This window comes from Centruroides vittatus, unplaced genomic scaffold (assembly GCF_030686945.1).
Source record: "Centruroides vittatus isolate TY-2023 unplaced genomic scaffold, ASM3068694v2 contig_7, whole genome shotgun sequence".
Classification (NCBI taxonomy): Eukaryota; Metazoa; Arthropoda; class Arachnida; order Scorpiones; family Buthidae; genus Centruroides; species Centruroides vittatus.
The window spans coordinates 4085-19683 of record NW_027122442.1 but is presented as its reverse complement, the minus strand read 5'-3'; the positions used below and the strand labels follow the sequence as shown (position 1 = coordinate 19683).

Genomic DNA, 15599 nt, shown 5'->3' with positions numbered 1-15599 from the left:
CGTGTAAAAAAAGAACCTTTTCATTGTGAATAAATATATTACTTTGTGCTATTTTTGTTATCAAAGTCCTTTTTTTGTACCTTCCTGCTCGCGGGATCCAGTACGTATCATAACGAACATCACAGTGTAATTAATTCATAAAGCATAAGAAAAGTTTGGCATTTTAAATAATCAAATTATAATATTCTATCTAAATTAGTGTATGTCAATAAAATATTGTCCAAATTCCCACTAAAGAAAAATTATTTCATGCATGAATAAATTTTGTAATCAAAATTAAGAAAAGTCTCCATGTTTTGTGGCTTTGACCTTTAATAATATAAAATTAGGTTTATTATTATACTACAAGGATAGCAATAAAATTGCAAGAAAAAAAAAAGAAATATTTGTATTATTTTAATTCCTAATTATTTGTTAAACAGAAAGAAAAATCTTATTGATATCAAGTTCCAAGCTGTAGGTGTTGATTTTCTAAAAGAAAAAAAAATAAGAGAAAGACATATTCTTAAAAAGATATACGTGATGCTACTAATTCAACTTCTAATTAATTTTTAAAATTCCATTTCTGGAATTATATTACGGGCCACATGATCTATTTCGTATAAGTTGGGGCCGCATGTTTTCAATGTTCAAAAAATTAATAAAATACGATTTTTAGAAAGATTATATGTATTTATTAGACTCAATGTATTGTATATTATACGTACAGTACATAGACATTTTATATTTCATATTATTTTTTAAACTTAAACTACAGATGGCTGCTGGCTGAGCGGTCAAGGTGGCAGCCTACCACTCTGGGGGACCCGGGATCGAATCCGAACGGGTCAAATAATCCCCAGGAATCTTTTGGGGGGTGGTCCGTTTGGATATGTCGGGCCCTGTCCCTTACCACCCGGTGCCCCATTGTGGGCCTGGCCGGAACCCATAATGGGTCTACTAAATGAGGCCCTCTTAGTGCCCACAGGGCGGAGAGTTAAAAAAAAACTTGAACTATAAATATTTTATATTTTTTATAAAAAACAAAAATGAAAGTTATAATAAGAAATAAACAAAATCACAGTTTAATATTACTTTAGAAGATATTTGATGATGTTTTTCACAAAGCAAGTTCCCATTTTTCTTGAAAATTACGATGTTCCTCTTCAATTGACCTTTTCTTACTCATTGTTCTTGAAGTTAGTCAAATTTGAAAAACCTCTTTTCAAATTAAACAAAACGTTTATGACAACTATTTAACGTTACATGAACTTACAAGGTTTACGAGATTTACAAATCACAAAAATTACGACGTTTACAAAGTAGATTCACACAAACAGTCAAAGTTCCAAAAGTCATTATTCCTGAACAGATCCGTCGAAAAGACACTTTGCGACGTATACTTCGGTTACAGTTACTCGGAACACTCCTCCCGTCACTCGTCACGGCAATAGTAGACGCAACACCTTACAGTAGAGCACACAAACCCCCACCTTGAAGTTCCAGCAAAAACTTTACTTTTGCGCCAAAACCTTTCCTTTTATATGGATTGTAGCAATCGCTGATGGACCAATCAGCGCGTAGCAGTCTTCCACGACATCCGCTCTCGTACGATGTTCACCGGCCAATCATCATTCGTAGATTCAAAGCTGCGGCCGTTATCCAACCGTCTTTCGTAGCGTCGACCAATTTGAATTGGTTGGACGAAATACGGAACGAACAAACACAAAAAGGGCGGAAATCGTACAGTTCAAAAAAGTTCAAACTTTTCAACTTCAAGCGTCAAAGCTTGATATTTAAAAATTTTTAAAAAGTCTCGGCGGGCCGCGCGTTTGACATGCCTGACATAAATCCTATAATAATTAGATGACTACTTAGACATCATACTATCGACCAGAATAGCATCGCATAGATTTTAACGATCTTGTATTAAATTATATAACAGAAACTTAAAATATATATTTACAGGCATATATTTTACAATGCAATTCATAAACAATGGTTATGATATTAAAATTTGTCATCTTATATTGTAATGCTTTGTCACTTTATCGACACAATGTCTTAATTAATTAGCACTGATTATTATAGAATTTATATGCAAAAACCCACTGTAAAATGTTTTAACATATTGCTGTTTACACGTTCTAACACAGTACACAAATTATTTATAACACAACAACAAAACTATTTGTAATTTATTTTCAACACTAGTGAGTAACACTCTGGCACTCCACAAGCGAGTAACACTCGGGCACCCGACAATTAATTAATAAAGGCACAACACTGGATCTTTGCTAGCCACAGTCACACACTCTGGTCAGCACTACCCGGACACACCAAAAGTAAAACACAATTTTTCCCTCTCTAGGCAGGAAGATCTCTCCCCGCATTCCCAAGTCTATAGTTACACAACATCCCTGACACGTGTGACAGAGCTGTGGACTGTATACATCAACACTACGTAACATAAACACACGTGTTACAATTTTGTTAAATTGAATATCGAACTTAACATCCTCCCGCCTTCTAGGGTTCAACAAATTACACACAAAAAAAAACATTTTTTTCTTACAAAACACAATTTCAGTTTTCCAAAGATAAAACACAAATTTTAGACACACTTCGTTTAAATATACCATTTTTTGTTTTTACACTCACAACTCTTACTTTACCGTCAGATCCTGGGAAAACTTCTATAATTCTTCCCACTAACCACTTAAAGATAGGTATATTATCTTCCTCGATAATGACTAGAGTCCCTATTTTAATATTATCTTTTTCAATCGTCCACTTATTCCGTTGTTGTAAATTATTTAAGTATGTATTAATCCACCGTTTCCAAATGATTTGAGTCATTTTTGTTACACGTTGCCAATGTGAAAGTCTACTGTCTGATAGAGATTTTAGATCAATGTCTGGTATAGTGTCAATTGATCTCCCTATAAGGAAATGAGCCAGTGTTAATACCTCAAGATCATCTGGATCCACTGATAAAGGGGAAAGGGGGGCGACTGTTTAAAATTCCCTCGATTTGATTGATGATGGTGAGAAACTCTTCTAATGTCAAGATTGTACCACCTACAACTCACCTTCAACATTTATAGTCGTGGGCTAAAACCGTTATTTATTATTATTTTATTTTTATTTACTATTTTGAAATGTTAAGAATTATATCTTTTTTTCTAATTTTTTATTGATATTAAAAGGCGATAATTATATTTAAAACACAAATTTCATAGTGCCCAAAGTTACTGGGTCAGATATTAGGCAATTTTAAAAATTGTTCTAAATCTAGAATTCTGGGAAAAGAATTCGAAATTAAGAAAAGGTTCGAAGAGAAGAATTACAAAATTACATTAAAACTGAAAGTTTGTCACTTTGTTTATTGCCCAGAAAAGGTATATTTTTTAAACATTGTTAAATGTATCTATAAATTAATTGTTATTAAATTAAGCATTTTTTAATTTTAAAAATATCCAAGAGTTAGATATTTTTGAAACCCAAAATATATAAATATATAATTAATTAATTATATCTTGGGAAATAAAGTTTAGAATAATTACCCTTCGTACCCGCAATCGAACTCAGTTCGAGCGGTTTACATAGCGTTACACAGAAAACGGTCTTTTAGACCCTCGGGGAAAAAAATTTTTTTTTGATTTTTCGGATGTTTTTTCAGTCCCCAAATTTTTTGAAAAATTTTTACCCGCGCGAAAAAATTTGATTGCGATTTTAATTAACCCTTAATGATGCGCGATTAACGCTTAATTGTTTTTTTATGGGATTTTTTTATGGAACTTTATTCATCCTTCTAAAGTTCTAGCGCGCCGATTTTACTTCCGTAAAGTTATTTAAAGCTATTTTCTGATGTAAAAAACAACATCCAATAGTTTTTTAATTTTTTTAATTTTAATTAATAGATTTTTTTATAATTACGTTTAATTAAGTCGGGGGGATCGGAAATTTCAATTAAAATCGTAATTAAAAAAAAATTTGAAATATTCCGCCATCTAGTATTCACCCTACTTTTTTCCCTTTTCCTTCCCAGAGATTCATGAGAATGTCCCGCGAAACACGACACCAGCTGTTCTCAAGGTCATCCAGCTGTGTAAACAATGACTCATCGGTGTCAAGTTTCGCGGTAAGGCGAGAAAAAGGAAATTGTACTTTGAAGCTTTTTCTTCAAAATTAACACATTTCTTTCGTTTTTTTTAGTTTTGATTATTTTTAATTATAATTTAATTATTAATTATGATTTTTTTAAATTAGCGCGGACAGAAAGGGGTTAATAAACAGTATTTATTACTATGAAAATTATCACCTTTAATTGTCCAGCACAAATGTTTTAACAAAAATAAAAACGTTTTCGATCGTTTTCAACGGTCATCTTCAGTTACAACTCAAATTAAAAAAAAGAACGATAAAATAGAATTAAATACGAAAATAATATAAATGCGCATGCGCAACTATAAATATATCGCGCATGATGCCTAATATACAGAATAAATGAATAAAATTATGTAAACAAAAATACGTGGCCGCATCTCTTGTATGTTGTTATTGTTTATCTTTATAAAACGATTTCCATGCGGTTGATAAAGAATCCGCGTCTCTATGATTGATACATCCCGTTTTTTCTTGGGCTTTATATATTTCTAGCTTTTCTAGATGTTTGATTGTATGTCTATTGTTCGTCGGCTTGATGACGGAAGCTTGGTCCCACAATACCTCAATATCTTGTTGCTTGGCGTATGAAGCTAGAACCGTACTGTCCAGATTCTTATTAATCGAGTACTGGTGTTCTTTGATTCTTTGCTCTAAGTGCCGTAAAGTAGCTCCCACATAAACAATATCCGAATTAAATCGTTGGTCCTTTATTGGTATGGAGTAAACCCCCGTTAAAGAGTTCCGATCTTCTCTCTTCTTGTCATTCCTTAACAATTTGTAAACTGTCGGATTACGTCGGTAAACGATACGTATATTATTGGCCTTAGCAATTTCGTTTATCATTTTGTTCAAGAAGGGATAATAATTGATTACCATCTTCTGTTTACCGTTATCCGCGGGAGAGTGATTACTTCGATTCTGGAACGTTGTGATAAGTTTTTCTACTATATTTCTCTGGTAACCTTGTTGTGTTGCTATTTCGAGTATGTAATCCAATTCTTTATAGGTATCACATATGTTTGTGCAATGAGTATAGGCACGCTTGATCCAAGATCGGAACGCCGCATACTTAATATGCCTGGGATCCACCGATTGATTCGGGATGATGATAGTATTTAGACCCGGTTTCCGGTAAATGTTCGTCTTGATTTCCCCTTCCCCGCAGGTGATATTAATATCGAGGAAATGAACATTATTATAGCTCTCCTGGTCCAGTTGTAAAGTTAAACCATAAGGGTTATCATTGATATCATTTAGGAATCGTTGAGTGTTGTGCTTATTATTCCATAGAATGAATATATCGTCTATGTATCTAGTGTATAGAATAATATCATTTTGGAATCCGGGAAGAATAGTATTTTCGAGTTGTCGTAACACCAAATCGCATAGTATAGCCGACATCGGACTGCCCATTGGCACCCCTCTACCTTGCAGGAAAACTCTCCCTTCAAATTGAAAGAAGGATGTATAACATATTAAATCAGACAGCTCCAGGATGTGTTGATGGTATTTGTATGAATTCTCGATGTTTTTAAAAAGGAAATCCCTTAACGCACAGAAACATGGGGGTAATTTTATGGAGGGATATAACGATTCGTAATCCATAACAGTCATGTACTCATCATCCTTTAGAGCAATGTTTTTGAGCTTCTCTATCAATTGTAGCGAGTTGGTGATAGTAAAAGGGTGATTTTGTTCTTTAGAACGAATAAATCTTACTAATTGCTTTTCGATGCGAAACGTCGGAGAATTACATTTTTCTATAACTGGTCGTATTTGGCAACCCGGTTTATGAGTTTTCCCAAATGCAAATATTCTTGGTGCCTTTGGAGCAAGGACTGTGGCTTTCTGCATATTCAACAGGCGTGCTAATGGGGTTGCTGTGAATCTTTTGACTCTCCGTTGTGATGACTCCAAGTAGTTGCAGGGTGCTAGCTGGCAATCAGTGTTCTCGATGTATTCTAGTATTTTCTTGTTATACGTATCCCGTTTGGTAAGTACTATTCCTTTCGATTTATCTGCTTTCATGAGTACCACATTATTACTTTGCAACCATTGGCGCGCTTTGCTTATGGTTGCCAAGAATTGCCTAGTATTAAAATTAACCCTTCTTTCATGAGCTACACGGAAACGTGTTTTCCAGCGGATATAGTCCTGTTCGGTGCTATTCATGCCTTTGATGATGAATTCAATATCAGGAATAAGATTCTCCGGACTCGGTGAGGGGCCAGGAGCAAAGAGCGGGCCAAATTTTAAAGCCGATAAAATACATGTAGGAGGCACGATGTTGTCCCACGTAGTGATGTGCGAGGTATCTTTTCGTGCCGGTTTAATGTTTTGGCACTTGAATAACCATTTAAGCTTCTTTATGTATACTCTTTTTAAATTACTTTCATAACTATGAGCCAAGCCGATTGTTCTTTCATTGATGTCTTTTAACATCTCCGGATCTCGTGCATATAGATCATTTTCTACATCTATAAGTTTATGTAACAAACCATAAGCTTTTCTTCTTGTAGATCTAATGGCTTTGTTGAGGCATAGGATTTTGAGCTTTGGTAATAACGATTCGCAGCCCATAGGAAGGCGTATCCGATAAATAGACATTGGAAACGCTTTATTAATGCGGCATTGAGAGAGAAATTCATACTTTGCTCTCGTCTTGCATAACTTGAGTACTATTCTTCTATAAGATTTGGCCGGCGTTGCCATAATTATGTAGAAACCAACTTTAAATTACTGGAAATTAGACTTAATATGAAAATTATCACCTTTAATTGTCCAGCACAAATGTTTTAACAAAAATAAAAACGTTTTCGATCGTTTTCAACGGTCATCTTCAGTTACAACTCAAATTAAAAAAAAGAACGATAAAATAGAATTAAATACGAAAATAATATAAATGCGCATGCGCAACTATAAATATATCGCGCATGATGCCTAATATACAGAATAAATGAATAAAATTATGTAAACAAAAATACGTGGCCGCATCTCTTGTATGTTGTTATTGTTTATCTTTATAAAACGATTTCCATGCGGTTGATAAAGAATCCGCGTCTCTATGATTGATACATCCCGTTTTTTCTTGGGCTTTATATATTTCTAGCTTTTCTAGATGTTTGATTGTATGTCTATTGTTCGTCGGCTTGATGACGAAAGCGTTTGCAGTATTTATTACAATGGACAATAATAAAAATTAGATTATAGTATACTTAAAACATTTATTATCATATATTTTACTGTAAAGCATATACGGGGATACTATAGGGTACGTTCGTTAAGTCAAACGAGTTAAATGAGAATGACGTCATCGCTATTCTTGTTTCGTTAGACTTTTCGAACGATTCGTTATAATGTTCGCTAAATGGCTGTTTCTAAAATCGAAGATATGAATGTTGCTAATGCAGCCTTATCCAAAATATTTTTCTTAGGTTGCTTCGGATGGACAGTTATTTCAATCATTTCACTTTTTAATTCACAATTTAAACACGATTAGATCTAGAAACATCGATATCGTCGGGCGCCATTTTCTTAACGAAGTAAACTAACTCTTTCCTTCGTGAGATTCGTTGGGGTTTCGTTCGATACGGCATCACCGCGGAGCATGCGCACTGAGCGAGACTACTACTTTTCGAACGATTCGTTACTAACGCGTTTAACTCGTTCGACTTAACGAACGTACCCTATAGATATCACCTCACCTATGGAATTTCGGGACTTTGAGTATAACTTCAGATATATACTCAAAGTCCCGAAATTCCATAGGTGGTAATCTATAGTATCCCTCTTTGCGCTACACGCCAGGGTTATATAATCAACTTTAATTTTGTTCATTGTGAGACGTGTTGCTTGAAAATATAAATGTGGTGCCCGTTCCCCGCGCTGGCAACACGGTTGAGCCGAATGTCGTGCGCATCCATTCCGGCGCACGCGGGAAAAAAGATGACGATGGTTAGAGTTGGAGGAGAAGAAGTAATGACGTGTCTGCTTCAAGACGATTGCCCAGCCATCCATAGACCCCACATTTCTCAGGAGTGGGATGAAAGTGATTTAAATAGTTGTGGATTATCGATATCATTGTGTTTACTGATCATATTGAAACGTTTAGTGACGAACGAAGGGATTCTCCAACTGACTGTGATTTGCCAAAACAAAATCTTTTGGATACTATCAACACTTCTCTCGGAAGCAGCATAAGGGGTATGTAGACTTTTATTCTTCAAAATGATTCTAAATGATATAAAAGAAATAAGCGTTGCGTTGAAGAATTGCAAATTTGATAAAATCAAAATCCTTCATAAATTTATTTTTGATACCGACGGCGATCGGTCAAGCCGAAAGAGAATAAGAAATTTCAGTGGATTTACATTTGTCTTAGACAGTGATGATTTTAATAAGAAATTGAAAAGTATAGAGGTAACTTTTCCTTGAATGAGCTTAATTACGATTTCTAATATTTTAAACATATCTTTCGAAGACAATAAATTGGAAGTAGCGAAGAGAATTCTAGCTGATTTATGTGCTTTGGAATCCTTAGACCCCACATAAATATAATATAAACATCAAGTTATCAATATAATAACTTGATAATTTAATGCTTATTTAACATGTAGGGTCATATAATTAAGTAATGTTTAAAGAAATAGTTAGGATGAATTAAATGGTAGTGCAGCAATGCTATTTGCAGAGACTTTGGATTGACCTTCAACACAGCACAGCACATCTGTTTTTATGTTAACGATTTGGAAATTTTTTGAGATGATAAATGTAAGACCGAAGAGACTATGATACATAATAATATGTAAACAAAATTTTATTTCTTTTTTCCCCTTTCTTTAAATTATTATCTGCTTTCGTGAAAACAGGCTGACGAAAAACAAATGTTATTGTTTGAAATACACAAGCGACTAGAGCCTGAGATCCTGTCGCGTTCCTATTGGTCACATTCATTATGCAAACTGCGCATGCGTTTTATTTGTTTCGTCGGGAAAGTAAAAGTGTAAATTGAAAGCATGTCTGTCAACGGTACTTCGTTCACCTGTGAAGATTGTGACAAAATATTTAAATCGAAAAAATACCTAAGTGGGCATCGACGTAAATTTCACACAACGGAAGTGAAATGTAAGTAGTAGCTTTTTACACGAAACTTAATATGACCGTATATTTTTTTTATATATTTATGACCAGACGTGACTTTTTACTCTGATGCTAAATGCAGTTTTCTCGCAGTGCTTCATCTTCGGAGATAATTTTATCGACAAGAATATATATTATTCCTATATAGACTTATTGATTATAATAAACATACACTATGTGTAAAATTACATTAAAATTAACACTGTAATTAACATCTGAAATGAAAAATAATTAATCAATCCCGTCGCCATCATAAATAACGCGCGACCATAACTAATCGATTCTGAGCGCGTCGCGATGCTCATTTAGTAATTTATAAAAATTAAAGTAATAAGCATGTTTACAAAATATTTGACGGAATCTGTTCGCAATAGTACTGTAAAACACACTGTACTTATAGTTTAGCATTTCTGATAACATTTAATTAATTTTTGAATTTTCTTATATTTTATATATAAAAATCGAATAAAAAAACCAAAATGTGTAAAACTTAATTTAAAAAATATCTGCAACTTCAGAACACACATAGATATGAGAATCCATCAAAAAAAGATAGTTAATAATAACTAAAATCCAGAAAAAAAATAAAACTTTCAAGGTAAGGAAATTTCTGTGGTAAAATGTGAGGTAAGCAATCACGCAATGCCCGTACCCCCCTCTTTTGTAACCAAAACAGACGAGGTTGAAATAAAAGCCTAATCACCAGTAGAAGTGAAAACAAACATAGACGCATGTCTAGAGCAATAAACTTGAACGGGAGCGAAGATGAAACACGACACTTTGTAATTTATGCTAATTAACTAATAATAATAAAAAAACTAGCAGATAGGCCTGGCGTTGCTCAGGCAAAAGTAACGATAGCAGGGGTGTTTGTGCTCCAGGGAAACCCCGGAATTCCGGGGATTTTGAACTTCGATACCCGGAAATTCCGGGGATCGTCGTTCAAAAGGAAGTAGGAATAATAATGAATTATTTATTTTGATCTGGGTAATTTTGTTTGCTTTGAAAGCAGAAAACGCAAGGTCAGTGTGTGTGGTGAAAACTTTTCCTTTCTTTCTCCAAAGGCAGTGATAATGCGTGAAAAGGGGGAAAAAACTTCTTTTTTGTTCTTTCCTTATTGACATTCTCTTCTGGATTCTTTTTGGCAAGTAGGCGCGGCAGAAAAAAAAGGGAGAGACTTCGTTCGACCAGATGTGCGATCACGTGACTCTGGGTTCAAAGGTCTTATCTCTCCTGGCGTGGCGCCAATAAGTAGAGAAGGGGGATTTTTCGCCGTATTAGCTATTTGTCATTGATCGCTTCGCAACTTTTTTTTCTCCGCTGTGTAAAATTTTTGTTTCATTTATTGATGCACGTGTAAATTTTTCGTTTCGTTTATTGAAATATTTTTTTATTTATGTACGCAAGAGAATTTCACTATGAAATTTCTCGATATAAATAGTGATATTATACAATTAGAAGAAGGTGTCCGGAATGCATTTAGGTGGAATTGGATTGAATGGAGAGATTGATGACATCTATTTTGATATGAAAAGCTGCAGTAAAAGAGAAAATTTTTTCAAAATCTGTGAATCCCTTGCCATTAAAAAACTTAAGCGCTTGAAGAGACCAGACCATAGGTGGGTGTACATTTTATGTGTTTTAGAAAGAATCAAAGATCTGTGGGATGCTCTTATTGCATTTTATTTTCACTACTTGGATAAAACTGATAAAGGGGATTATTTTTCTTATGTTGAAACTGTATACAATAAAAGAAATATTTCTGCAGCTCAGAAAAAAATTGTTGAAGGGGTGTATTCTTGCTTGCATTCCCAACAACTCACAAAGGATGCTTTAGCTCGGAAAAAAAGAATACTAAATGGGTTATTTGTTATGCAAAACAAAACTTTATTGCATATGGCATTATATTCAGCAGTATTACCAGAGTTCAACACATATATTAAATTATTTGAAACAAAAAAACCAATGCTTCATTTAATACATTCCAGTATTTATAAATTGATGGCAAAATTTTTCTCTTTTTTTATGAAGCCAGAAAATATAGAGTGCACATCTTATAATGATTTATTAAAGGTTGATGTCACAAATCCAGAATTCCATCTACCTAGCAAAGTAATATTTACTGGTGCAGAAGCTTCCACTCTCCTGAAGAAATTATCAAAAAATCATCCAATAGCAAAAGAATTCCAAATTTCTCTGATGAAAGCTTATACTAATACAGCACAGCATATGAAACAGAAATTACCCCTTAAAAATTCATATCTAATTAGTTTTACAGCATTAGATCCAGAGCTAAGAGGTAAAACCAGTACAATATTAGCTTTTGAAAAATTATCATCTTTTATGTCCCATATTTTTAGTGATAATGAAAAGTCAAAAGTAGAAGCTGAAATAAGGTTATACCAGAGTGATATTGATATCACCAAAGAAATGCTCTACACATCTGATGAAAGTGGAAATCAAGTCAAGTGTACAATTGATAAATATTGGTCTAAAGTTTTTAATTTAAAAGATGATTTCACAAATGATTATAAGTATCCTACATTGGCTAAATTGGTCAAAGCCTGCCTTAGCTGCTTCCATGGCCCATTAGTGGAAAGTGCATTCAACTTAATGGATACACTTGTCACTGACTATAGAACCTCTCTTAAGATTGATTCCCTAGATGCAGTGCAGACTATTAAATATGATTTAATGGCTTCTAAAGAAACCTCATGTGAAAAATATGGCTCAAAAAATCCAATGACTGATCCAATTCACAAAGATCTCTTACTGAATATGAACAGAAGTTGGAAAACATATCAAGAGGACTTAAAAACATGTATTTCAGATGAGTCACCTATAAAAGTCTCTGAAAAACCTTCTACATTAGCAGAAAAGCAAACTGCTTCTACCTCTGCATGTGCAGTTCTCGAGGAAATTTCTTCAACTGTAAATGAGGAAAATAAAAGTCAACCTTCCTGCAATTATGAAGTTCACCACAAAAGAAAGACAAGCCCACAAACATCAGAAAATAAAAAAAAAGCAGCAGAAATTAGATAATTTTTTTTAAAGAATTAATTCAGGTAATTTAAAATATTTACATAAAATGTAGTAGTTTATGTTTGAAAATTTATGGTTATTAATTTTGCAAAAAAAGTAATTCATTGAACTTTTATAATTAGGTCATTCAATACTTCATAATTGTAATTTTTCATTTCTCCCCCCCTTCTCGAAACTCCAAAATGTCGGTAATAAGTTCGTAAAAGTTTCAGGGGATTTTTTGGGGTCCCACAAACACCCCTGCGATAGCGAAGATTAAGATTATTATGTTATAGTCAACCTTTTCAAAGAATGCAAGAATTGGGTTCCCCTGTTTCCAGACTAATTAGAGAATTTTTAGGTGGGTCTAAAAATATGTTCGATTTTCCGCAAAAACGAAAAAAACTGCATCTTCGTCTTGCACGTCGCTTTCTCTTAATCCTAGTGGACAAACTAATAGAAAGAGTATTCTTAACACAAAGACACCCAATTAATTAATTTTTTTGATAGTCAATATCAAATATTAATGGAAAATAGATTTTCAACTTTATAATTGTCTTTTACATTAAAAATGCTTTCTGATTTTTCAAAATTAATTTTTTTTTTATATATATATATATAACAGGTAGCTACAAATGCCTGGAGATATCCTGCAATTTCACTTGTAATAGAAATCAGCAACTTCTTAATCATTTGAAATTAGATCATAATGTGACCATTGATGTAATAGAGCTAAATTTTGGTTCTTTTAAAGACTTTACTGATTGGAAATCAAAAATGGAAATGGATTCGAATTCACACTTCATTTTGGTATGTGGTTCAAAAACTATAGGAAATATAAAGCATCATTATTACACATGCAACCGTACAGGTGACTATAAACCAAAAGTTGATGACATTGACAGAAAAAGAATATTGAAATCACAAGGCACAACCAAGTTGAATATGAAATGTACTGCTTATATTGCAGTAGATGAGAATATTCAGACTGGCCAGGTGGCAGTGAAATTTTGTGGAAAACATTATTCACATGAGCAAACTATTGCACATATTCCGATGAATAAAACCACGAGAATTAGTATTGCAGCAAAGTTAAGAACTGGGATTGCATCGGGTCGAATTACACAAGATTTAAGACAATTTTCATCTCCAACAGGATATTCCCTTGCACCGAAATCAACTATTGTTTCAAAAAAAGATATCAACAACATTAAAAAACAATATAACATATCCGGAATACAACGCCATCATGAAGACCACATAAGTGTGTCAATGATAATAGAAGAATTACAAAACACACAGAATTATATGTCTATTTTATTTTACAAATCTCGGGGAGAAGTTACTGAAAAATTCGACATTGAAGAGAATGACTTCATAATTGTATTCCAAACAAATTTTCAATGCCAAATGTATGAGAAATTCGGAACAGATGTCATTTGTATCGACTCAACACACAACACAACTTATTACAATAATCTCAAGTTAATCACAGTTATTGTTGTAGATGAATGGGGTGAGGGTATCCCAATTTTATGGTGCATAAGTAGCCGAGAAAACAAAAGCATATTAAAAGTACAGTAGAGCATCGATTATCCGACTCAATTGGGGACTGGGGTTAGTCGGATAACTGAAAAGTCGGATAATCGAAAAGTATGAAAAAATACATCATTAGTATAATGCATTACGCCTGGTTTAAATATTAGCCTCCCTTTCATGGTTGAGCCAGTGCTGCCAGCTAAAACATGCAAAAATTTAACAAAAATAATATTAAAGTAGCCAAGACATAACCAAATATTGTAGCGCTACATCACTAGCAGACATTTGAATTTGCCGACTAGAACGCGGTGGTTAATCAGGGTGCATAATTGATGCTCTACTGTACTTTTTTCTTTGCTTAAAGAAGCTTCACCTGCAGTTTCCTCTAACTATTTGATGTCAGATGATGCATCTTGGATCTTCACTGCATATGAAGAAGTTTTTGTTGGACACAAAACTCAAAAACTGCTTTGCTCTTGGCACGTAGAATGAGCTTGGCATCGTGCGATTTTAGAGAAGGTTCAGAAAGAAAAGCAAGAAAAAATTTATAATGGGCTTCGACTTTTGCTACACACTCAAAATGAAAAAGAATTTAATGAATTAATGCCATTATTTTTACAAAATGTTCCGCAAGAGTTTTTCGATTACTTTATGAATATGTATGCAAACAGAAATAGTGAATGGGCTGCTTGGAATCAGAAAAATTCATTAGTTAACACAAACATGTACGTGGAATCATTCCACAGGTTATTAAAACATGGTGAAGACACAATGCAGGGAAGGCAAAATAAACGAATGGATGCACTCCTTCATGTATTGATTAAATCAGAAGATTACTATGTCAATGAACGGATTTGTAAATTGGAAAAGGGTAAAGTGACCAAAAGAATACAAACAATAAATTCTCGACATCGTTCAAGTTTGAATTTAAGTGAAGAAGATTATCCCTATATCTATGAAAATGAATGTTGGAAGTTTACTAAAAAGAATTACGTAATTGTTAGAAAGACCTGTCCAAGATTAGACTGTCGACTAAGATGTGGTTTATGCAAAATTTGTATACATGATTTTAACTGTTCTTGTAGTGAATCGCTGTATGTAAAAACAATTTGTAAACATATACATTACTTGAAAAGAAAATTGGATACAAAGGAAATAAGTACTGGAGAAAATAGTGGTGACTATAACTTGGAAGGCAGTAATGACAAAGTAATAGTATCACACGAATGCAGACAGTCAACAACTGAAATTGGAAGCGAGAGATTGGAGCTGGATGATGATGCAATGCAAACTTCAAATACCAACACAGAAATGCAAAAAGAAATTTTCAAGCAAGTTCTGGAAGCCAGATCAGTTCATGAAAAAGACATTAAATGCAGGGTTATTGCTACAACACAAAATTTACTTAAAGAAATTCAAAACTGCAATGACAGTATAATTTTGGAACAAGTTAATAGACGAATTATCTCTCAGATTCTGCCAGTGTTTCAAGAAGCCCAATTAGAAAAAAAAAAATGAAAATACATTAAAAATAAGGAAAGTAACTTCTAATGAAAAATTTCAACATCAAATACGATTGGACCGAAAAACCAGGCAAAAACAAAGACATTTACACACTTCCCCAACTGAAATAAAAAGAATTCGAATGCAACTAAGAGAATTACAACAACACTGTAGTACGTGTAACAATGCTGACGACCAACAAGAAGCAGACACAGTCTCGTGGATACAATGCGTGAAGTGTGATTCTT

At 33.6% G+C, this 15599-nt stretch overlaps 2 protein-coding genes across 2 annotated transcripts; one reads left to right on the top strand and one right to left on the bottom strand.

The window, feature by feature from the left end:
• Nucleotides 1–4539: 4539 nt before the first annotated feature.
• On the bottom strand, nt 4540–6861 carry LOC136980396 (uncharacterized). The gene has a single exon (XM_067276502.1). The coding sequence runs from the start codon at nt 6859–6861 to the stop codon at nt 4540–4542; it is 2322 nt and encodes a 773-aa protein (XP_067132603.1).
• Nucleotides 6862–11517: 4656 nt separating this feature from the next.
• On the top strand, nt 11518–12330 carry LOC136980419 (uncharacterized). Its single transcript, XM_067276527.1, has one exon. It carries the CDS (start codon nt 11518–11520, stop codon nt 12328–12330), a length of 813 nt encoding a protein of 270 aa, XP_067132628.1.
• Nucleotides 12331–15599: the final 3269 nt, after the last annotated feature.